This window comes from Carettochelys insculpta, chromosome 30, assembly GCF_033958435.1.
Source record: "Carettochelys insculpta isolate YL-2023 chromosome 30, ASM3395843v1, whole genome shotgun sequence".
Taxonomy (NCBI): domain Eukaryota; kingdom Metazoa; phylum Chordata; order Testudines; family Carettochelyidae; genus Carettochelys; species Carettochelys insculpta.
Genome location: NC_134166.1, coordinates 14,270,986 through 14,295,656, shown reverse-complemented (window position 1 = coordinate 14,295,656; position 24,671 = coordinate 14,270,986). Strand labels below are relative to the sequence as shown.

Here is a 24,671-nt window from a genome sequence, read left to right as displayed (position 1 = left end):
TTAACTAGTTACAAGTTTATTTAAGCTACAGTTATAAGCGTGAGGTTACAAAAGGCTATTGTTTACTTCCTATATGCTAGCAAAGTACAGGTGTTAACAAGTTACGTTACAATCCAATACAAAGATATCTGTTACCATCTAACACAATGATATCTTGGCACAATGACATCTAGTTACAGAGCTCTAATTCTTTAGCTGTGCACAAAAAAGTCAGAGACCTAGCATGGGTGTATCTTACCCTCTCTGCGTCACAGAATCACAGACTCACAGGACTGGAAGGGATCTCAGGAGGTCATCGAGTCCAGCCCCCTATTTCAAGCAGGATCAACCCCCACTAAGTCATCCCAGCCAGGACCTTGTCCAGCCAGGACTTAAAAACCTCTAGGGATGGAGAATCCACCACCTCTCTAGGCAACGCATTCCAATGCTTCGCCACCTGCCTGGTGAAGTAGTTTTTCCTAATATCTAACCTACACCTCTCCTTCTGTAACTTCAGACCATTACTCCTTGTTCTGCCATCTGACACCACTGAGAACAGTTTCTCACCCTCCCCTTCAGGAAGCTGAAGGCTGCTATTAAATCACCTCGAAGTCTTCTCTTCTGTAAACTAAACAAGCCCAAATCCCTCAGCCTCTCCTCATAGGTCTTGTGCTCCAGACCCTTAATCGTTCTTTCAGTCTGGCTTTTAGGCCTTTCAGTATTGGGTTACTATATTTGAACATTCAATAAACTGTACGCACCTGAGAGGGAACGAATTTGTATCAATATCTACCAACTCACGATGTATTCATATGTCATAGTATATCTAGTACATTAATAAAACATGAGTTGGTAGATACCGATACAGATACACTCCTTCACTGCGGTGTCCCCTTGTTTGAAAAGTCAGATGTGGTAACCCTATAACAATACGGCTCCAGAAAAAAGCTGTATCCTTACAAAGCTTTTGGCTAATTGACTTTTTTTGATGAAGCTTCTCTTTCTTGACCTACAGTCCCAGGTTTCCAAGCTGTCCTCTGCACATTTTTCGCATCCTCGGCAGCACTTTCTAAAAACGAATCCAATGCTCTGTAAGACGCTATATAAGAAATGCCTGCGTTCACGGCGATACCAATCACAGGTACCCACACAAAGTAAGAACTGGCTAACACCAAAGCAAAAGAGGCCACTAGTGCGATTACAAAAGCGTGGTTTATCTCTTCAGCCAGTCGTGTTTTTATAATAGCTTTCTCCAGATCCTGTGTGGTGGTGTGTGATCGTCTGGCAAGTCGGGTGAAGGACTCTCTATCCAAGCCAAAGTTTCTGCTGTAAGCCCTCATGTACTTTACTAAGACAGCAACATTGCAAAAAACTGAGACACCAGGAATAGGTACAAGGGCTCCAATGCATGCAGCACCAGCTACCCAGCAAATTCCCTGCTTCAGGGCTTCTTTCTTCTCTTGTATGATTTCCTCAGAGTAGTTGGGCAGGGCCAGAAGAAGAGCGTGCTTTTTGTCCCTGGAGAGCTCGCTCACCAAAGTCTCCTGTAGAAGGTGAAAATCATACTTGGTTAAATACCAGTTGGAGATGAGGAAAATTTGGGGGTTCTTCACCCCTTCTTCCTCCAGAGTCTTCCTGCAGTATTCTCTGATCTCCTGCAAGATGCTTTCTTCATTGTAGCTGGAGGGCCGGCGTCGTGCAGCAGCTTGCAAATCAGTGTCCACTTTGGAGCGCACAAAATAGCATTTCTTTTCCATCCTCTGGATCTCCCTGGCCAGTGTGACGTGGCTGAGTCTGAACCGACCTGAGGCAATAACGATGAAGAGGTCATAGCGTCCAAAATTCACCACCTGCAGGTAGCTGCCTGCCTGAAATGTTGGGGTCCCGATGGGCGGAAGTTCCCATAAGGTCACATTTGGGTGTGTGGGAAACGTAAACGGAGTTGGCTTTGCTGTGACTTCTGCCAGTCCCGTCGTTGCAGCACTTTTATCTTCATCATCCAGGTCACGGATGGCATTGATGAAGGACGATCTCCCAGAGCCCAACTCTCCGATCACAGCGATGTTCAGCTCAGCATTTTCTGAATGGGTACTGGGGCTGCTTGCTGCAGAAGCCATATCTGTTCGTGATCCTCCAGCTCTCACAACAGCTTTAAGTATTCCTCCATCAAGGGCATTTTTCTGCTTCAGAAGAAAATCATATCTCAACCGTTGTTCCTGGATGAGTAACGGAAAGCACATGTTATTGTTCCTTGTTATTAACACAGACTTTTTTCTTACTGCTAATTAAGGAGGCATCACTGAAAGCTCAGAACGAACTTATTCCAGAAAATGTTAATAGGAAATTACCAGATGTCATCAGAAGTCTCCTGGGTTTTATTCATGGCAGCTCATGACTTAATCAATTTCTTAGTTTCTAAGGTACCACAAAATAAAAAAGCAGTCCAGTAGCACTTTAAAGACTAACAAAATAATTTATTAGGTGATGAGCTTTCGTGTGACAGACCCACTTCTTCAGACCACAGCCATACCAGAACAGACTCAATATTTAAGGCACAGAGAACGAAAAATAGTAATCAAGGTTGACAAATTAGAAAAATGTTATCAAGGTGAACAAATCAGAGAGCAGAGGGGCAGAAGGGTGGGGGGGCGGAGTCAAGAATTAGATAAAGCCAAATGTTCAAAAGAGCCCCTATAATGAGCTAGAAAATTTCCATCCCTGTTCAAACCACATGTTGATGTGTCAAATTTGAATATAAAAGAGTTCAGCCGCCTCTGTTTCCAAACTGTTGTGAAAATTCATCTTCAGTAAAATGCAGACTTTCAGGTCATTAAATTATTCTGTTAGTCTTCAAAGTGCTACTGGACTGCTTTTTTGTTTTGACAGTCTATAGACTAGCAGGGCTATCTCTCTGTTACTCAGGTACCACAGGACAGCTTGTTACATTTGAACTTACAGACTAAGGCAGCTATCCCTCAGAGACAGTTTAGAATTGTTTTTCTTCCTTCAGTTTTTCAGACTGTGTTGTTATGACTGTTTTTATGGCCTCCCTCCTCTTTACATTTTGTTATGGAGAAACAGAAGTCAGCAGAAGAAACTGCTTGTTTTTATTAAAGCCACAGACTAACACGACTATTCCTCTGAGATTAAAGATCCAACAATTTCCCCCTAACCTCTTTTTTTTGTTTGGCAATTTCTTTGAAAAAAAATAAAAAATGTTGCAAAAATTATACAAAATCTTCATTTTCGACAAATGGACTGTTTTTAATGAAAAATATTTTGCATATAGATATATTGACCAGTGCTCTATGTAACATTATTTTATAGAACAGGTCACTTGTGCTATAAGGTTTTCTCTTCCAGTGTAGATTTATGCCTACTGTAAGGCCCCTTTGCTCAAAAGGCCTTTAAGAATGTAAGAATTTATGGAACACTTGATTCTCCCAGGACATTCAATAATGGACCGTAAAGTACAACCTAGTTACAAAAGGCTTTTACCCCTAGATTACAGAGGGAGACATCTGAATTGGAATTGATTTGCATGTTTAACACATTTAACCTGGGGTTTAACAGAGATCTCGATTATCTTATGCCAGCATTTCCTAAACTGTGTTCTGTGGGCACTGGTGTTCCGCATGATGTGAATAGGTGTTCTGTGAACAAATTTTGATGCTAGCGATATTCTTCCATCTAAAGTATTAAATATGAAATTATGTGTGTATCAAAAAAACTCAGGTGGCAAATATCAGAGGGGTAGTGAGTTAGTCTGTATCTTCAAAAACAACAAGGAGTCCTGTGGCACTTTATAGACTAACAGATATTTTGGAGCATAAGTTCTCAAGAACCTTGGGAACCCCTCACTCGTGCATCTGACAAAGAAGCGGGTCTTTGACCATGAAAGCTTATGCTCCAAAATATCTGTTAGTCTATAAGGTACCACGGGACTTCCTGTTGTTTTTTAAAAAAAGAAGGTATTTGGATGGCATTTAAATTGTAGGCATATTAACATTTATAACACATTCATAATAGTATAGTGGTTATTCTGGAACTTGTGCCGAAATAATCAGAGTCAATTTGGATGGTTTCAGCATGAGCTGTGTTCAGAAAGATCATGTCACGCTGTGCCTGATAGGAGGATTTAACTCTCCTGCATCGTTCCTAATATTAAGTAGATTTGCAATGAAAAGGTGCAAAAATATTCTTCCCATTAAAAAAGCTGCCAAATGTTACTTATTTTTATTTTCCAGTAGTTTTCTGTAAAAATAAATATTTATAAAAACACAAAATTTAAAAAATATTTTTCCATTTCTAATTTATTTTGCATTTCCTTTTCATAAAAATGTTTTTAAGCTTTGAGGTAGGACAGCCCATTTCTGAACAATATTGTTCTTTCTATTTTTGTGCAAAAGAAGGATACTAACCATCTTTCTCTCGGTTGTTATATTGATTTTTTTTTCAGATTGGTATTCAATTTTTAATTGTTGTTCTTAATTATAAGGTTGCTAACCATCCTGTCAGGACATTAGCTGTTAATTCAGTTGATTTTCTTTTGTTATACTTTGTTCTTTGTAAAATAAGACATCTGAAAAACCTAACTTTTTAAAATCAGCTTTTAAGCTTTACATGCAACAATATTTGGGTATAAAAACCTGCTACGCCCCCAACCCCCATGTCCCACACCCAGCATGGATGTGTTCCGTCAATATATTCTAAGCCCAAAAGTGTTCTGTTGCCAAATTAGTTTGGGAAATGCTGCTTTGTACTTTACAAGGATAACTTCCCCACCTTTGATATTCATGGGAATGGCACACATCCCACTGAACTTAACAGGTCCTGTTAACGATAGGTGACTTCCCCCTTCTCTTCCTCCTTCTTCTTTTCCCCTCCCCCATATTCTCATTTTTGCTCCAAAATCTGAAGAAGCGTGTTTCACCCACGAAAGCTTATTTCCGAATAAATAAAAGTATTAGTCTTTAAGGTGCTGCAGAACTGATTGGGTTTTTTTGGCTTTTTGGTTGTTTGTGTGTGTTGTTTTCTTTTTTCCTTCTTTTTTTTTTAAGCTAACACAGCTCTGAGAATAGTTTTACAGGGTGGGAAAAGGGTTTTTGTAATTCCAAACCATCTGAAAGGATTCGTTTTCAAAATAAGAAATCTTTCACTCCTGGGGATGAATAAAGATGGATCATTTCTGCCCCCACCCCGCACCCCATTCAATAATTCAATGGTTCAGAAGGTCACTGAGATATGCAAAGAGGAAATTAGAATAAAAAGAATTGTGAAACATGATGCTTTTGAGCATGAATACTTTTTCAAATTTTTTTTCAAACTTTCCAATAACCTAGTTTATGCTGTGACAGGCTCATAATATATGTATGATTAAGTGGACAAACCTTACTAAACAAAACCAGCCTGTCTGGCTTTACAGAAATTTTCTCGCATGCCCTGTGATAATTGCTCCCTAGTTTGCAACCACTGAAAACCTGGTCCTATGTTTCTGGTGCTTTTGTAAATTTTACCCCAAATGCACACAGGAATGTTATACCCACACAGCTCAGACACCCATGTATGGTTACTCTGATGACTTCTATAGCTAGAATCAACAGCAGGCTGTGGTTGTGTGTTTAAAATCAGGCTTCAGGGCGGTGAAATCCATCAGGGTGCTCACGCTGGGCAGCCATTTTTAAGGGCAGCGCAGACATTTTTAAGAAGTCTTCAGCTTTTAAGCAAATAACAGCCAGCCACGAAATCGAGTACCAGGATAATTTTAAAGGTGCACACCAGTGGAGAGGGTCTTACCTTCTAGTCTTCCAGCCTTAAATGCCTGTTTTTGCTTGAGCTACGGGGAGAAATGAAGCACATGAACATGAAGTTGGTTTTCTGTCTCCTTTTTTCTGTTCCTGCTGTCTGCGTCAGAATGGAAGTGAAAGTAAATATAACCCCGGAACAAAGTCCAGGGCACAATTCAGAATGCGTTATTGCAGCAAGAGAGCGTGAACATGAGACCAGATTCTTGAAAGTTAATTGTACCTTGACAAAAGGCCTGACTGACCTGGGGCCCAGTCCGGTGCGGAGAGAAGCACATTGGGTTGGACTGTTGTCAAAATACTCGGAAATGATTTCTTGCAGCAGCTTGGAATTCAATAGGATCAGTTCTCGGCAGAGAAATGGGCTGGAGCCCTGTCAGTGGGCAGACAGAGCTCCAAGAAAAACATAAGCAATCCCCAATTATAGGAAGGATGTGGACACACTGGAGAGGGTCCAGCGGACGGCAACCAAAATAATTCAGGGGCTGGAGCATATGACTTATGAAGAAAGGTTGAGGGAAGTGGGACTGTTTAGTCTGCAGAAGAGAAGACTGAGGGGGGACTTGATAACAGCCTTCAATTTACTGAAGGGAGGCTGCAAAGAGGCTGGAGAGAGGCTGTTCACAGTAGTCACGGATGGCAGAACACGGAACAATGGTCTCAATTTGCAGCTGGGAAGGTCCAGGTTGAACATTAGGAAAAACTTTTTCACTAGGAGGGTGGTGAAGCATTGGAATGGTCTCCCCAGGGAAGTAGTGGAGTCTCCATCCCTGGAGGTGTTTAAGTCTCACCTCGACAAAGCCCTGGCGGGGCTGATCTGATGGGTCTGGTCCTGCCTAGGGCAGGGGGCTGGACTTGATGGCTTTTTTAGGTCTCTTCCAGCTCTATTGTTCTATGATTCTATGATAAGCAATGAACAGAAGCTGGTGATTTCCCCTGGGAGGGGGGGTGCAGAGGTGGTAATTGCAAGGACATCCCCCCACCCCACTTTCTTCCTAGAGATGGGAGAGAGCCTGGGAATCCTGACTCCCAGCCCCCCTGCTCTAACCCCTAGACCCTAATCCCCTTGCAGACCTGGCAAGAGAACCAAGTTGTCCTGTCTCCAAGGGCCCCCTAACCCCACCCCTGTGATGCCAAGGAGGGGGAACACCAAGCGCTGTATGGATTAGGCCCCTGGGCCTGATGGTTGCATGGGCCTGGCCGCTGGGCCCTGACCATGCGTGTGATCAGCCGCTGGGCCTGAGTGACTAAGCTGCTGAGCCTGGCTGAAGGCGTCCCTAAGCCTGAGCATGGCTGTAATTACCTGGGCCCCAGGGACCGACGACCCAGGTGATGGCGGCATAGGACTACTCATGGGGGAGGTCCTTTATGGGGCACAACCCCTCAGAAGAGGCCGAGAGCAAGAGGCCCCGCCACAGCGCACCATAGTGTGAACGTGGGCGGAGGCCTGTGTGAATGAGAAACACGGAGCCCGGCTGCGGCGCTCTGCTAATCAGTGGAATCTCTCCTAGGCGGGCACACGAGCGCTCGGCTTACAGAGAGCTCAGCGTGCGGTGTAGCAATGCAGGGCTGCTCAATCCCCTGAATGTGTGTATTTGATTTCTGTGCAGGCGTCACCCCTGGATTTGCAGACAGAAATCCGTAGTGCAGGAAAATGCGCGACTTCGAGTCGTACCTCACTGGCATTAACGCGAGTTAAGCGCAGTTCGAAATCCTGCTCCCCCCACCAGCCCTGGCTCAAACCCCCTCCCGGCCCCGCACGGCCCGGCTCAGCCCCTCTCCGCCCACTCACTGCCCCCACGTGGCTCTGGCTCACCCCCCACCGGGGGGCGGCTTCTTCCAGCTGCAGCCAAGACCCAGGAAAGTGGCAGCTGCGGGCGCTCCTGGCACAGAGCCCCAGGGAAATAGCACCCATGGGTGCTTCCAGCGCCGGAGCCCTGGGAAAGCAGCAGCCATGGGCACTCTCAGCCCTGGTTCAACCCCCCTGCTCCGATTCAATCCCACCTCCACCCCGGCTACAGTTTAACCCCCCTGCACGCAGCTCTGGTTCAGCTTCCCCCAGGCACCTGCAGCCCTCACCCAGGCTTAGCCCTCCTGCTCCCCCTCCCATGGCTTCCCAGCTCTAGGACTTACCTTTCAAAAGGAGCTCCAGGTGCTCCTGCTACTTTCCCGGGTGCAGAACATTCATTCCATGGGGGAAAAAAGCCACCACTGATTTATGCAAAATTCGGGTCACGCAAGGGTGAGTGGCAATGGAACCCTTGCCTAACCGGGGGGTCTACTGTACAAGTCTGCTTCCTAATCTAGGCCTTCTAAGGGAAGGCCACTAGTGGTACTTAGGGAACTTAATGGCCTGGTGCTCAAAGCAATGATCTGCGAATAATCTTGTTTTTCCTGTGAACCTGAATTATGGTTGGTCCTACAGAGACATGTGACCAAGTCACATGGTGCTGGAATCCATCTTGAATTTGGAACTTTTCACAGGTATGGGGAAATTGAACAAAGACTTCAGACTCTGGGGAAATTCTGTATAAGGCATGGGAAGGAAACAACAATGCTCTTCAGATGGCTTCAAAGACTGCTCCACATCCTGGGAGGATACATGACAAGACCTGGAAACAAGAGAACACTAATGACAGGGATGGAGGTGAGCTGCTGGACCCAAACCAAAAAGAAAGGTTTTTGCCTGAAATAAGAACTTTGGTGAGAAATTATGAATTGTAACAACTTCTCTTAGGCTAAGTCTACACAGCAGCCTTATTTAAGAACATAAGAACGGTCATCATGGGTCAGACCAAAGGTCCATCCAGCCCAGTAGCCCGTCTGCCGACAGTGGCCAGTGCCAGGTGCCCCAGAGGGGATGGACCAAAGATAATGATCAAGCGATTTGTCTCGTGCCATCCATCTCCAGCCTCTGACAATCAGAGGCCAGGGACACCATTCCTACCATTGGCTAATAGCCTTTTATGGACCTGACCTCCATGAATTTATCCAGCTCTTTCTTAAATTCTGTTACAGTCCTGGCCTTCACAGTCTCCTCTGGCAAGGAGTTCCACAGGTTAACTATGCGCTGAGTGAAGAACTTTCTTTTATTAGTTTTAAACCTGCTACCCATTAATTTTCTAAATCAGTTATTCTGGAAGGCCCTGGCTACACTGGTCCCTGCCTTTCAAAAGGGGCATGGTAATGAGACACTTCAGCAGATGCTAATGAGGTGCTGTAATGAATATGCAGCACCTCATTAGCATAATGGCAGCTGTGCACGTTTCAAAAGTGTTGCTTTCGAAACGCCCACTGCCCGTGGAGACGGGGACTTTCGAAAGGACACCCTGCACTTCGAAAGCCCCTTCGTCCCAAACCCAAATGGGAAGAAGGGGCTTGCAAAGACCACTGGTCCTTTCGAACGGCCCCCGTCCACACGAACGGCACTTTCAAAATGCATGCAGCCGCCATTATGCTAATGAGGTGCTGCATATTCATGGCAATACCATATTAGCATTCTGCCGAAGTGGCTCATTACCATGCCCCTTCCAAACGGTGGGGGCTAGTGTAGCCACGGCCAAAGAGCCAAAGTTCTCTGGGATACAGGCTTATGAATGGAAACAGTTTAAGCGTCTAGGCAAGGCCGAGATATTTCTCTAGATGAGGAAAATCATGCTGGCTGTTTTCATTGCAAGAAAGGAGAAAAAGCGGTAAGCCGTTGAGGTTTTCTTCTTTCAGGAATTCCGTGCAGGTGCTCTGGATCTGCTCCAGGATTTTTGACTCACTGAAGTCTTTCTTTCTGGTGTTATTGTACAGGTCATCGTCCACCTTGGAGCGCACAAAATAAACCTTCTTCCCCATTCCTTGGATTTCCCGGGCAAGGTTAGCATGGAAGGGTGTGAAGTTGTTAGAGGAGAAGATAAGGAACATATCACACTGGCTCAGGTCCATGTCCCTGTGCAGTGAAAATTTTTCCAGCATCATTCCCGGTGTGTCCCATAGTATTACGTTCCGGTGCTGATAAGAACTCTTCTCCGTTGTTGTGTTAATTACCCCTGTCTGGGCAGCATCCTCATGTTCATCATCCAGGCCCCGGATTGTGTTGATGAAGGAGGACTTCCCACAGCCCGTCTCTCCCAAGAGAGCAATATTACGCATTAGGCTTGGGTGTGACTCCTGAGAACCAAATGCTGAGTCTGAAAGTCCCCCTGTTTCAAAAGCAGCCATGAGTCCTTCATTGCCATCCTCAGGGAGATCAGCACAGTGTCCATCAGGGCTTAGGAGTTGTTGCGTGGGCCCCAAGAGCCAGTCTTCAAAAAGGAGGAGAAACATTTTGGTTATTGTTTAACTTTAGCTACCAGTGGAATATTAAACTCTCTGCGCATGATACAGCCTTCAGTCGCCCCTGCCCCAGAGAATGATGCTAATGAGGGGAGGGACATGGGGGCCACCAGCCACACGTCCACAACCCCAGCGCAGGGAAGGGCCATGACAGCCCCTGTCTACACTAATCCCTGCTTTTACAGGCCCCTGTTCTGCTCCCTCCCCGCTCGTCTTCCCCCATACTTCTCCCTCGAGTGACAGGTCGGAGAAAAGCCACAGGAATGATTCTGCATGGGCAAAAAATATGAGCTAATGGGCTATACAGTCTAACAGAGGAATGTCTACCACAGTCCAGCAGCTGGGAGCTGAAGCTAGACAGATGCAGACTGGAGCTGGGAGGTATTAACCAAGGTGGTCATGGGGGATTCTCCATTATGGGCAAGTTTTAAATCAAGACGTCTCAGTGCATCTTTTCAGCTGGCCTTCCTTCATGCCGCTCAACATCTTACCTTCTTCTCTGGGATTCTGCGCCCCCTTGTCATGGTCTCCTGCTTCAGTACTGCCCTGGATGAGCTCAGGGTTTGCAGATCTTGGACTTTCATTCCCAGCTGGCTCCTTGGAAAGATTCATATTAGAAGAGGAAGCAAATTGGTTAGGAGTAGAAATCAAAAGAACATTTCTAAAGCTACGTCTGCACCATAGATTTTAGTGTCGTGAAAAGTCAGGCAGAGTGGCAGCCTTTTGCTGGCAATTCTACTGATAAAATAGCACCGTTCGCTCCGTAGGCAGAAGAGCGCTTCTGCCAACAAAGCACTGTTCAGGGAGAAAGTAACTTATGTTTCTTCCAGGTGCTCTTGTGTGGGAACCCTCCTGCTCGGGGCACGCAGGGCTGGGTTTGGGCAGGTTGTGATACAACAGTACCTGTAGGGTAGAATGGAGTGTCGGAGGTTCAGGGCAGGAGGTCTGGGGTTAGAGGAAGGACAAAGGACAAGAGGTGGGGATGTGGGGAGATGAAGGAGGCAGGGCAGGATACTGGGAGTCAGTGGGGTTGGGAGGGGGGGGCCTCTGGGCCGGAAAGGTGACCAACACTCTGCCTGGCCCCAGTGACCGTGCTGGCAGTCTGGTGGGTCCCTGGAACTGCCTGTCTGCTGGATCCCTGGCGTTGTTCAGGGCAGCAGATCTTTGGGACTGGCCAGGGCATGCTGTCTGGCTGCCCAAGCCCTGGCGCTGGAGCCTGGGTACGCTCTGGCAGTATCACCCAGGAGCTGTGTCTGCTGGCTTGAGTCCACCAGGGTAAAGACTCATCCTCTCACTACCAGCTGTCTGTTGCTGGGGCCACAGTGGGGTGTCTTGGGCCCCTGCGGGAGAGCACAGGAGAAGCAGGGGTGCAAGTCGGGTGGGGTGGGCTGCCCACGCCCAGTACTGGCATGGGGACCTGTCTGGCAGCATCCAGAGTCCCTCCCCCATCGGGCCACTCTGTTACTGGTGCTCCGCACCAGGGTGCACCAGCGTACTTTCCCCTTTGGCCTCGTGCACGTGGGCCTTTCTCAGGGCAAAATGTCTGTCTTTCAGCAGGAGTTTTGTCGTGATTTGCAAGTGCAGACACAGTCTAATGCACAGAAGAAATGGGACCTTACCCACGAAACCTCCTGACCTAACACACGTGCCACAGGTCCACTTGTTATTTACAAAGCTACAGACTAGCATGGGTACTCCTTGGTCACAGAAGCCTGCTGAAGGGAAGTAAAATGCATGGTTATGTCTAGATTACAGGGATTTGTGGACAGAAGATTTGGTTGGAAGATATCTTCCGAGGAAACTTCTGTCAACAGATAACGGCCAAAGCGCGAAGCAGACGGGAAAAGCGATCTGCTCTGTGGACAGAGAGCAACCAGACCGCCCAGCTGCTCTCTTGACAAAACGGCAGACCGGAAGCACTGCAGATAGAGCCGTCTGGTGTCCTGGAAGCCCTGTCTGTCAACGGAGGGTCCCCTGGAATGTCCAGACTGGCTTTGTCGACAGATCATAGAATCCCAGAATCCCAGGGCTGGAGGGGTGCTCAGGAGGTCATTGAGTCCAGCCCCCTGCCCAAAGCAGGACCAACCCCAACTAAGTCATCCCAGCCAGGACCTTGTCAAGGCAGGACTTCAAAACCTCTAGGGATGGAGAATCCCCAGCTGACACAGGGATTGTCAGTTTCCCCCCTGCATGAGGGGACATGCAGATCTCTGCCAACAGGCATTCTCCCTGGCAGGGAGTGGGGTACGGCTGTTAACAAAAGTGCTGGGAATACGGACGCTCCGTGGGTTTTGTCAGCAAAACGATCGTGTTGCCGACAAAATCCTCCAGGGCAGACGTAGCCGCCGAGGCAGCTGGACCCAGCGACCCATGATAGACGTAGAGATAGGCCAAGGGGCTCGATGCTCCAGGGGAAAGGCTGCCCGTGCGACTTGCGTAGCTGCAAGCAAACTCGCCATAACCGAGCTGTGGTTGCCGTGGAGATGTACCGCTGGCCACTGAGTTGAGTGTCAGACCCCGAAAACCAGCAGCGTAGCTGTTGGAGCACAGACTTCTTCTCACACCAGTTGTCCTTCTGGGTGCTCTTACTGGGGCTCTCGAACAGGGCCTGTTACCCACTGTGGCAGGGCCAGGGCAGAGGGCCCCCTCAGAGGGCGCCCCAACAAGCAGGAGGTCCTGCAGAGCATCAGGCAGCTGGGTGGGAGATGGCTCAGCCTAACGGGGGCCAGCTGACCCCAGGACTGGGCTGATAAGAGGCCTTCAAAAGCCCTTCACAGTGGGAGGGGCGGGGAGAGTGTGAGAGGTGAGTGGGGAGACACGAGGAGACCAGAGGAGTGGGAGGGAGCAGGTTTGAGAGGAGCAGAGGAGAGGATCAGGAACACCAGAAACCGCGGAGGGAGAGCGAGGAGCTGCAGCAGAGGGAGACGGGGACTCGCGACTGCTGCAGCCTGGAGAAAGTGCCAGGGGGAATCGTCTGGGGATGTGGCCCAGGGAGAATAGCTGCTGTGCCTGGGGCTAAGGGAGTCAGCCCTTCCCACTAGCAGTCACATAGGGTCGCTGGGCCGGAACCCGGCACAAGTGGGCAGGGGCTGGGTTCCCCTCAGACCACCCCTCGCCCCAGCGAGGGCAACTGGGCCCGTAAGTGGGACCAGTGGACTGAATAGAGGCCAGAGGCCCAGGAATAAGACTGACTTTGTCACGCCACATACAGGCAAAGAAGGAAATAGAGTTACCTGGAGGCTGGCACCCAGGGAGAGCTGGGGTGGGCTGTCTCTTACTGACTGCGAGGCATCTGAGGCTCTAGCCATGTGTAGGTGCTTGACTGACTGCTGCAGGGACGGAAGACCACACTTCAGGAAAATATATGCCAGTGGTACGATGAGTACACAAAGCAGAAGCAGCCAAAGCTGGGGTGAGTGGGTCTGGTCTGGTGCTGCGAGAGACAAGAGAGTCCGAAAAACTCAGCAGAGAGGTGGGAAAATTCAACCCCCGCCCCCCCGAAACAAGCACAACACTCGGCAGGTCCCTCTGACCGTGGAACTAATGCCCAGATTGGATATCCCAGCCCCCAGCCCCAGTCTCCTCCCACTCCTCCCTCACCCCACCCCCATCTCACTCAGCCCCCCCCCCCCCCCAACATCACTCCTCTTGCTTGTTCTTCTCTCACCCAGACCACCCTCTTCCAGCTCCATCTGGTCTTCCCATGATGTGTCCCCTTCCATTCCCCAGCTCCCTGCTCCAGTGCTGCTTACCCACACTGAGCCATCCAGCTCTTTTCCCTGAGCTAGTGCAGAGCCCAGGACAGGTCGAACCTCTCTAGTCCAGCACCCTCGGGACCTGGGCAGTGCTGCACAAGAGAATTTGCCGGACTGTGGGACGTCAATATTGTCTAGCAGCATTGCCAACATTTACTGGGCTCTTAGAAAACAAAAACAACAACACCAAACGAGCCGTCCTGTAGCACTTTAAAGACTACCAAAATAATTTATTAGGTGATGAGCTTTCGTGGGGCAGACCCACTTCATCAGAGCCGGAAATGGTGCTGGAAGTGAATGGGCATGACGAATATGTAACAGAGAGATACAAACAAAAACAATCAAAATGAAAACTGACAAATCAGCTACATAGGACAGGAGGGAAGATTCGGGTGAGGGGCAGGAGAAAATTACTTACTGCAAAATTATTTACTTAGTGCCTGTTAAGTGACTTGCCTGAGATCACTACAAATATCACAGAGGGGGCAGCTGTCTTTGTAATGCATAAGGTAATTGCTATCTCTGCTGAGGCCACATAGCAAAGTATCAAATTTGAGCACAAACTCCGGTTCAGATATCTCCCTTTGTAATCTGGTGTCAAAGTCTCTTTGTTTTAAGACACATATTCTCAGGTCTTTTACAGTACAGCCCACTCCGCCGACATGCTCACTGACAGGTTATGCATATTCCGATTCCTAATGTCTGCTGTGTGCCCATTCATTCTTTGGTGAAGTGACTGTCCAGTCTGTCCGATATACCCAGCAGAGGGGTGCTGCTGGCACATGATGGCATATATAACATTGGTTGAGGTACAAGAGTATGAGCTCCTAATGTTCTAACTGACGAGGTTAGGTCCAGTGACGGTGTCTCTGGAGTAAATATGTGGACAAAGTTGGCAACACGGTTTGTTGTGAGGAGAAGTTGCAGGATTAGTATTTCTGTGGTTGCTAGTGAGAATTTTCAACAGTAATACTAAGCCTGGAGCTTTCCCCGTTCAGCGCCATTTCCAGATCTGTAGAAGTGAGTCTGCCCCACGAAAGCTCATCACCTAAAAAATCATTTTGTTCGTCTTTAAGGTGCTACATGACTGCTTGTTTGTTTTGTTAAAATACAGACTTAACACGGCCTCGCTGTTACTATGCATCATGTATGGGCTCTTAGAAGACATTTAGGGGTAAATTACAGCTAAATAACAGCACAGAACCCTGAGATCCAGGACTGGTGGCTGGAAACAAATTTTACTGGACCACAGAAAACTTGGCCACATCCAGGATAAGTGGTTGTCCAGCTAACTAAAATAATGCCAATTTGTGGATGTTGCTGGACCAGAAAGTGCTGGATTAGCGGGATTGCTGATGTTGCTGGACCAGAGAGTGCTGGATTAGAGGGGTTCTACCTGTAGTATGTCTGAGCCGATCAAATTATACTGGCTGCCAAGCTTTGGGGTTTTGCTGAACCGTGAGAGGAGCTCTACCTTTCTCCACAGTCAAGTGCATCCGCATAGAAAAATGGCCCAGTTTGGGCTTGACATGGCAGGTGTAGAGGCCTTCATCCGTCAGATGGACCTTCTTGAGTTTCAGAGATGCGTTTCCCTCATGGAATCTCTCTGGGTACAGCTGGGTCCGGCCCCTGTAAGCCTCATCCTGTTTCTCCAGCTGGTCCAGCTGAGAAAAATAGCTGTGAACCAGGAGGTCTGGTGCCTTCTTCCAGGTGATGTTCAGTGACTGGTGGTTTGCCACAGGTCCAAAGGAGCAGTTCAGGGTGATGTCCTCTCCAAGGTGAGCGCTGATGGTCTCCTCTACCTCAGTCTCCCCTTAGAGAAAAGCAAGGTGGGATTATTCATCCCAGCTCCAGCCTCACTTCTTGCAAATATTTTTGTTTAATTTTTCAGAAACCTTCTGTGCCCACCACACACAAAACACCTCACACAACAGACCACACCCACAGCACACATACACAGGCAGATTTTCCATCATCTCAGAAGAATCCACAGCATAGCATTTATCTGTCAATATTTTCTCTCTCTGAAAAATATATTCTGCACCCCTGTTGCACTCCTGCCCCCGTGCCAAAATTTGCCATCATCAGCGTGCATGCTCACCACCCCACCACTGGGATATCAGTGGGGACGTGACCTGGGTGCTTTCCAACACCAAAACCATGAGTTTCTACTGCCTAAGCTGAAAGAGTACCTCCTTTACCCAGCAGTCGTAGCTGGTTGTTATCGTTTTACCTGGAAGAGGCACTACAGGACTAAAGACACTGTAGGGTTACTTGGCCTACACTTGTGTGGAAAGGCAGAATTTCGCAGCGTGTAAGGGACATCATCTAATCTGACCACCTGTATAACACAGGCCATTAAATTCCACCCAGTTACCCTCATATTGAACTCAGTGACTCTAGTTAGATGGCTGGAGCTGTGCAAGGTGCCTCCGAATGACCCCCTGCCTTGGGGAGTGGCCCAGTACCACTTCCTCTTGCTGTGTCTAAGAGGCATAGACTCAGTTGACTCATGCAGAATCATCAATGGTTTATGCCACAGTTTTGCCAAGAGGAGAACTATACTGCCTCTGACACAGCCAGGTAACCCCAGTGCCGGGGGCCTCGACAGGAAGCTAGAAAAGTGCAGAAGAGCCGCCATCTTACTTATCACGGAGAGGAGAATCCTCCCAGAAATGGATCTCAGTTCAGAGCTGACATAGCAGCCGTAGGATCCCTCGTCCTCCATGCGGACATGACAGAGACTTAGGGAGGCATTTCCTTTAGGGAACTTCTTAGGGAAAAGTTGTGTGCGACCCTTGTAATCCTTGTCCTGTTTGTATAGTTGGTCCATGCCCCAGTAGTACTTGTGAACCAGGAGAGCTGGTCCCTTGTCTCTTTCCTTTATCCAGGTGATGTTCAAGCGCTGAAATTTTATCCCAGGTATAGAAAAGAAGGTGCAGTTCAGGGTGACATTCTTTCCATCCTGAGCAGTGATGGCTGACTGAGTTCCAGCAATCCCTTAAAGGCAAGCAAAGATCAGTGTGTCAGAGCCTTTTCATTTGAACCTCAGGTTCCCCTCTCCCTCCTCATACATTTGTAAGGTCTCATGGAAAAACTCGCCACAAAGTTAAAGTTATGTTCCATTTCCTGCAGAGAGACCGTGCTTATGTAGTTCATTATTAATAAATCACATAGGCTATGTCTACACTAGCCCCAAACTTCGAAATGGCCATGTAAATGGCCATTTTGAAGTTTACTAATGAAGCGCTGAAATACATATTCAGCGCCTCATTAGCAAGCGGGCAGCTGCGGCACTTCGAAATGGACGCGGATCGCTACTGCACAGCTCGTCCAGACGGGGCTCCTTTTCGAAAGGACCCCGCCTACTTCGAAGTCCCCTTATTCCTGTGAGCAGATGGGAATAAGGGGACTTTGGAGTAGGCGGGGTCCTTTCGAAAAGGAGCCCCGTCGGGATGAGCCGCGTGGCGGCGAGCAGCATCAATTTCGAAGTGCCGTGGCCACCCGCATGCTAATGAGGCGCTGAATATGCATTTCAGCGCTTCATTAGTAAACTTCGAAATGGCCATTTACATGGCCATTTTGAAGTTTGGGGCTAGTGCAGACACGGCCATATTGTTTTAAAATCACAACACCACCAACGCACTGGGAACTAACTTCAAAGTAGCCTGCAGAGAGTCTACACCTATTTTGCCTTACTTCAAAGCTAACTCCGAAGACAGCAGCCCAGCTTCAAAGTCCTTACTCCATTCCCAGATGTTGTTCAATGTCCTCTTTCTCTTCTATGGGCCAAGCGCCCAATCTGGACTACAGCTTCCATGATGCTCCACGTCCAGGACTTCCTGACGTGCAGCTTCCAGGAATGGAGGCGCGGGAATGGAGTAGTGCCCAACTTCAAAGTTTAACTTTGAAGTAGGGTATGTGTAGACGCTCAACTTCAAAGTTATTTTTGTAGTGAAGACCCAGACGCTCTGTTTTAAATAGCTGTGGTTAAGTGGATCTCAGCTGTCGAGCAGATAAGTGGATCTGGTCAAAAATGTCTCTCCGCCCCATCATCAAAATATTCAATTAAAAACAAGGAAATATAATTTCCATCAAAACTTTCAAATTTTGAAAATTTTTAGCCCCAGAACTGAAAAGCTGAGTTGTGCATATGGAAACGTTACTGCAGGGCTTCATGGGCGTTGTAGTTTAGACATCTCATGCTCCAACTCTCTTCCATAGGTTGGGCTTTCTTGCTAGACTACATCTCCCAAGCTGCATCAGTCCATCTCAACAAGCGGAAGCTGCACCTCAGGAAGTCCTGGATGTGGAGCATCATGGAAGCTGTAGTCCAGAGTGGGAGCTTGGCCCATAAAAGAGAATGAGGACACTGAACAACACCTCCCAGGAGGTATCACAGGACTATTTTCAGCCAACCCCCCAAAACTTTCCAAGTTTTGGACATTCTTTTTTCTAACACCAAAATGAAAAATCCTGTTCTTTTCCTTCTGCAATTTTCCTGTGGAAAAGTCAAAAGCCTTTAGGTAAAGATTTTTTTTTTCTCCAAAAACTGTCACAGAGGGATTTTTTTTAAACCAGTCTTTAGTGTAAATAGGAAATCACACTGGAGATTTTTACAGTTAAAGGATTGTTAAGCCTTATAAGAGTGCCCAGATACCACGGACTCCCAGGCAAATCAATCTCTTAAGAGATGCAGAAGACCAAATCAGGAAGTACTTACTGCTCAGAGTCCAGAGTGTGACCAAGAGAATCAACCATCTAGGATGCAACTTCATCATGCTTCAGACAGACTGGCATCTGCAACAGAGAGGGCAAAATGCCCTGAACACATGAATTTTGCCCAAAGCACTATTCAAACTCCAGAATTATAACCCCAAGGTCTGCTTCTCCTCTCACTTGCCCTGCAGGCAGGAGGAGATGGAGTTCTCCATAAAAATCAGCGAAGTCTGTTCAGTCCATGGGATGCCCTGGGAGTGGAGAAAGGCTGTGCCATGAAGGAGGCAGTGGGTGGCAGACAGGGAAAAGATGGCACCTGGTTGAGTGCTACAGTGGGAGGTTTTATCCCTGCTGCTGTCCCACAGCTGATCAGGAAAATGCAGTGTCCATCCTGCAGGAAATTACAAGTCTGAAAAATGTTGATACCGAGCCCTCAGGATGCTGATCCTGAAGGGAAAAAAGTGATGCACAGGGGAAAACATGGAAGCATAGAACACTAGAACTGGAAGGGACTTCAAAGGGTCATCCAGTTCCCTGACCTCATGGCAGCACCAAGTGCCATCTAGACCTTCCCTGACAGATGCCTATTTAACCTGCTGTTAATTATCTCCAATGATGGAGATTCCACAACCTCCCCAGGCAATTTATAACAGTCCTTGAATGCCCAGACAGGAAATTTTTCCTAATGTCCAACCTAAACCTTCCCTGTTGCAATTTAAGCTCATTGCTTCTTTTTCTATTTTTAGAGGCTAAAGAGTAATTTTTCTCCCCTCTCCTTGTGACACCCATTGGCTACGTCTACACGTGAAGCCTACATCGAAGTAGCTTATTTCGATGTAGCAACATCAAAATAGGCTATTTCGATGAATAACGTCTACACGTCCTCCAGGGCGGGCAACGTCGATGTTCAACTTCGACGTTGCGCAGCACCACATCAAAATAGGCGCTGCGAGGGAACGTCTACACGCCAAAGTAGCACACATCGAAATAAGGGTGCCAGGAACAGCTGCAGACAGGGTCACAGGGCAGACTCAACAGCAAGCCGCTCCCTTAAAGGGCCCCTCCCAGACACAGTTGCACTAAACAACACAAGATCCACAGAGCCGACAACTGGTTGCAGACCCTGTGCCTGCAGCATGGATCCCCAGCTGCAGCAGCAGCAGCCAGAAGCCCTGGGCTAAGGGCTGCTGCCCACGGTGACCATAGAGCCCCGCAGGGGCTGGAGAGAGAGCGTCTCTCAACCCCTCAGCTGATGGCCGCCATGGCGGACCCCACTATTTCGAAGTTGCGGGATGCGCAATGACTACACGGTCCCTACTTCGACGTTGAATGTCGAAGTAGGGCGCTATCCCCATCTCCTGATGAGGATAGCGACTTCGACGTCTCGCCGCCTAACGTCGAAGTTAACTTCGAAATAGCGCCCGATGCGTGTAGCCGTGACGGGCGCTATTTCGAAGTTAGTGCCGCTACTTCGAAGTAGCGTGCACATGTAGACACGGCTATTAAGACCAACCAGGTCCAACGTGGGGAGGACAGTAAGTTCTGGTGTCTACTTTCACACCATGAAACTCTATCATCAGCATAGATGGTATCTTCATTGACACGCTGCATTGACAGAGCATTCTAAGTGTAAGCAAGCCCCGAGTTCCGTTCCATAGAGGTGAGCTGGTTGGTTTGTGTTACATGGGGTAAAATTCTCCCTTCAATTCTGTGTGATGGTTTACAAAATTGATGCTATTTGATTGGCCTGTTTCTGCTTTACACCCTTTACACCATGCCGACATAGTACATGTGAACTGCATTTATTCCCATTGTAAGGCCCCTTCACACAACTAAATGAGGATAAAATGTGCTTTGGTGATTCAGAGCTACCTCTTTTTCACATGCGTTCCCAGCCGCGCAGTCGGGGACCTGGACCACAGTGTCTACATAAAGTACAGACTTGATGGGTCACTTTTCGACCTTCGTCATCTGAATGCTAAAGCCAAGACGCCTGAGAGGCTCATCCTTGAAGCCCTTTTTGCTGATGACTGTCCACTTATGGCGCACAAGGAATCTGATCTCCAGCTCATCGTCAACATGTTTGCTGATGCCGCTCGCCCCTTTGGCTTGACCATCAGCCTAGGGCAGACCAAGGTGCTGTTTCAACCTGCTCCAGCGTCTGCTGCTCTCCCCGCTTCAATCTTTATTGAAGGAACAGAGTTTAAAACAGGAGAGGAGTTCAAGTACCTTGGCACTGTGATAGCCAATGACGGCTCCCTTGACAAAGACATCAATGCCAGAATCTGCCAGGCCAGCGGGGCACTAGGACGTCTGAGAGCACGAGTGTTGAATCTGCACAATATCTGACAGTCCACTAAACTGAAAGTGTACAAGGCTGGAGTCCTGACCAGTGTCCTGTATGACTGTGAAACCTGGACCTTGTACAGAAAACACATAAAACTGCTGGAGCGTTTCCACACACGCAGCCTGAGGTCAGTACTGCACATTTGATGGCAGAACAGAGTTACGAACCTGGAAGTCCTGGATGGAGCAGGAACCACAAGCATTGAAGCCATGATTCTGAAAGCCCAGCTTCACTGGACAGAGCACGTCATACAAATGGAGGAGTCAAGAATCACTAAGCAATTCCTCTATGGTGAACTCTCCCAGGGCAAAAGGAATCAAGGTAGGCCTCACAAAAGGTATGAAGACTGCGTGAAGGCCAACATTGCTCATGCTGGTTTAAAACCAGATCAGCTAGAGCAGCATGCAAAAGACCAAACAGGCTGGCATGCTCTCGTACGACACATGTATGACAACTTTGAAGAGCAGCAACGCATACACCTCATTGATGCTCGTGAGAGGAAGAAAGCAACAGCAGCAGCCGCACCAACAGAGCCAGGACAATTCCCTTGCCCCCACTGTGAACGCCCACGCCGTTCAAAGCTTGGACTCCTCAGCCACATGCAAGTCCACAACCGATGAGCCTGTGCAAGCTCAAGATGCCATCGTTGGACATTACAGACTACCTACTACTGCTACTATTCTTATCTGGAACACTTTGAAGAGCTACTGAACCGCCCTGCCTTCAAGGAACCTCCCGAGTTACCACCTGAAAATATATCTCTGTAAATTAACAGCAGCAGACCTACAAAAGAAGAAATCAGAAAAGCCATTGCCCATCTGAAAAGCGGAAAAGCAACTGGTCCAGACAACATCCCCACAGAAGCAATCAAGGCAGGTAGTGAGACATCAGTCAACATGATGTATAATCTATTTGGGAAAATTTAGGACATTGAAGAGATCCCACAAGACTGGAAACATGGCTACCTTATCCAGCTTCCAAAGAAAGGCAACCTGAAGGAATGAAAGAACTGGAGGGCATCACATTACTGTCTATTTCAGGAAAAGTGTTCAATAGGATTGTCCTGGAGAGAATGAAGACAGAAATTGATAGACAGCTCAAGGAAGAACAGGCCGGCTTCCAAAGCAAGAGACCTTGTACTGACTAAATAGCAACTCTCACAGTGATCCTAGAACAGTTGCTTGAGTGGAACTCCCCCCTGTACATAACCTTCATAGACTTTGAAAATGCCTTTGACAGTGTTGATAGAGACCCTTTGTGGAACCTGTTGCAACACCCCGGCATCCCGTCCAAAATTATTAACTCGATTCATTCAACATATGAACCCTCGACATGCCAAGTGGTTCACAATGGTGTCTTGACAGAATCCTTCAGCATGCTGTCGGGTGTGTGACAAGGGTGCCTATCCTCACCTCTCCTGTTCTTGATCACAGTGGACTGGATTATGAGCAGAACAACAGATGGCCACCAACAAGGCATTCAGTGGACACTTTTCAAACAGTGAGAGAACATTGATTTTGCTGGTGATGTCACCCTCCTTTAGCACCGACATGAAAGCATGAAAGAAAAGGTGGCAACACTAGACAAAACTGCTGAAATGACTGGACTGAGCATCAACAAAGGAAAGACCAAGATAATGAGGATCAACCAGTCCAACAACAACACCATCACATTGGGAGGGGATGACCTGGAAGAGTGGAGAAGTTCACCTACTTGGGGAGCATTATGGGCAGAGATGGAGGCCCAGATAAGGATATCAGTGCTAGAAAAGGGAAAGGGACAGCTGTATTCAAGACTCTCCATCCCATATGGAGTTCACAAATAATATCTGTACACACAAAACTGTGAATCTTCAACACCAATGTGAAGAGTGGCTCTTGTATGGATGCAAGACCTGGTGCCCCTAAAAAGTCTTCAAATCACAAGCTACAGAGGTTCACAAACAGACGCCTGAGGTACATCCGTCACATCAAACGGCAAGACTTCATCACAAATGAGGAGCTTTGGAACAGAGCAGGACAAGAACCAATTGACATTCAACTCAAGAGAAGAAAGTGGGGATGGCTGGGCCACACTGTCAGAAAACCATCATCCAGCATCGTCCATCAAGCTCTCCCATGAAACCTGCAAGGAAAATGCAAAAGAGGAAGACCTCGGACAACGTGGAGAAGATCTACTGAGATAGAAGGACAACAGCTGAGATACTCCTGAAGGCAGCTAGAAGCTTTGTCCCAAGACAGAGTGAAGTGGAGGAGACTTGCAGATGACCTATGCTCCACTCAGCATACAAGGGTTAAATAGTAGCAGTATTCTTATCTGCCCACATATTTTACACTTAGTTTGCACTGGGGTAAACGAGGACACAAGGTGCAAGGAAAGTACAGATTTGGATTTTGCTACAAGGACTTTACTACAGTTACAGGTGTGAGGGTGTAATTCTGACGGGGGCAGATCTGCACAGCCCAGGGAAGGTGTACATGTCCCCCTGCACTGCAATCACACCTTCAGTTCGTGCTGTAGAAACATGTTAGGAATTCAGGGTTTCTGCCCTTCTCATGAAAAAGTCCCATCTCCATATATTGCCAGGCACAATCCCATAAAGGGTGGGACCGCCCGGCTACATCCAGGGACTATGTGAAGCTACTGCAGCTGTGACTCCATTACAAGTGCACAGCTGGGCTCTGTGCAGAGTCAGTAAAGCGCAGCTCGGGGTTTAGTAGCCATTTTGAAGGGGACATCCAGCAGCGCTTGGAAAAGTATTGTAAAGAAAATCCCAGCAACAAATCAGCCCCAGGTGGGAGGGGAATCTCCTACCTTCTGCCCCAGCAGCATCAGAATCCCCGATCTTCTTGGTGTGCTGGGAGAAAAACAATAATCTGTGCCTGTTCCCTTGTCACGCGCCCCAGCTCTTCCTGCTGCTAGTGCAGCCTCTGAGTGACAGGGAAAGTGAAAGTAAACAGGCAAAGGTTTATTGAATCAGCCCAAGCAAAGTTCAGGAGCGGTAACATACAAAAACCTGTAGAAGAACAATTCAGTCTCCCCAGACACTCAGTAACGGATTTAAAAGTAGCCGTCCTACAACAAAAAAATTTCAAAAATCAAATGGACAGAGAAATCTCTGAGCTGCAATTTATTTGCAAATTGGACTCCGTCAACCAAGGATTAAACAGAGACTGGCAGTGGTTGGCCCCTTACAAAAGCAGCTTCTCTGCTGTTGATGTTCACACCGCCACATTACAATCTGACAATGGGCCACATCCCCCCGACTGATCTGACTTGTTTTCTCTTCTCTTCATGTATACTACCAATAATGGGCCATTTCCACCTTGACTGAATAGACCTTGGCAGCTCTGGCCCTCCCCTTTACTGAGACCCCCCGCCTTTTTAAATCCTCCTCTGAACCAATCCCCCTACTCATGCATCTGATGAAGCGGATCTTTGCCCACGAAAGTTTATGCTCCAAAATATCTGTTAGTCTATAAGGTGCCACAGGATTTCTTGTTATTTATTCTACAGACAACCTTCACATCATCTGGAATCTTGCCATCAGTGGGGTGAAGGGTCATGGCAATGAAGCTGCAGAACAGTGATGGGCTTGACTTCCATTTTGACCTCAAAGGGGTCGCTTTGGGGTCTATTGTAGCTCAATACTGTGGCAGTCGTGTTGTCATGAAGCAGCCTTAAAATGCTAATGAATTTTTTGGCGCAGCCAATCTTTGAGAGGATGGGCCATAGGGTGCTACA

At 47.7% G+C, this 24,671-nt stretch overlaps 1 protein-coding gene across 1 annotated transcript; it reads right to left on the bottom strand.

The window, feature by feature from the left end:
• LOC142004070 (uncharacterized) lies at positions 1-23,829 on the bottom strand. Its single transcript, XM_074981490.1, has 8 exons — positions 23,742-23,829; positions 18,585-18,661; positions 16,508-16,861; positions 15,336-15,674; positions 13,340-13,539; positions 10,598-10,703; positions 9,405-10,075; positions 1-2,195 (listed from the first exon to the last, which is right to left on the bottom strand). The coding sequence occupies exons 2-8, from the start codon at positions 18,640-18,642 to the stop codon at positions 951-953; spliced, it is 2,973 nt and encodes a 990-aa protein (XP_074837591.1). The 5' UTR covers positions 18,643-18,661; positions 23,742-23,829; the 3' UTR covers positions 1-950.
• Positions 23,830-24,671: the final 842 nt, after the last annotated feature.

Bases quoted from the DNA above. Each gene is read 5' to 3' on its own strand.
- LOC142004070 (XM_074981490.1), bottom strand. From the start codon at position 18,642: ATGATGAAGTTGCATCCTAGATGGTTGATTCTCTTGGTCACACTCTGG. The intron at 15,675-16,507 runs GTAAGATGGCGG...CTTTTCTCTAAG, and splicing joins GATTCTCCTCTCCGTGATAA to GGGAGACTGAGGTAGAGGAG. The intron at 2,196-9,404 runs GCCTAGACGCTT...TTACTCATCCAG, and splicing joins TAGAGAAATATCTCGGCCTT to GAACAACGGTTGAGATATGA.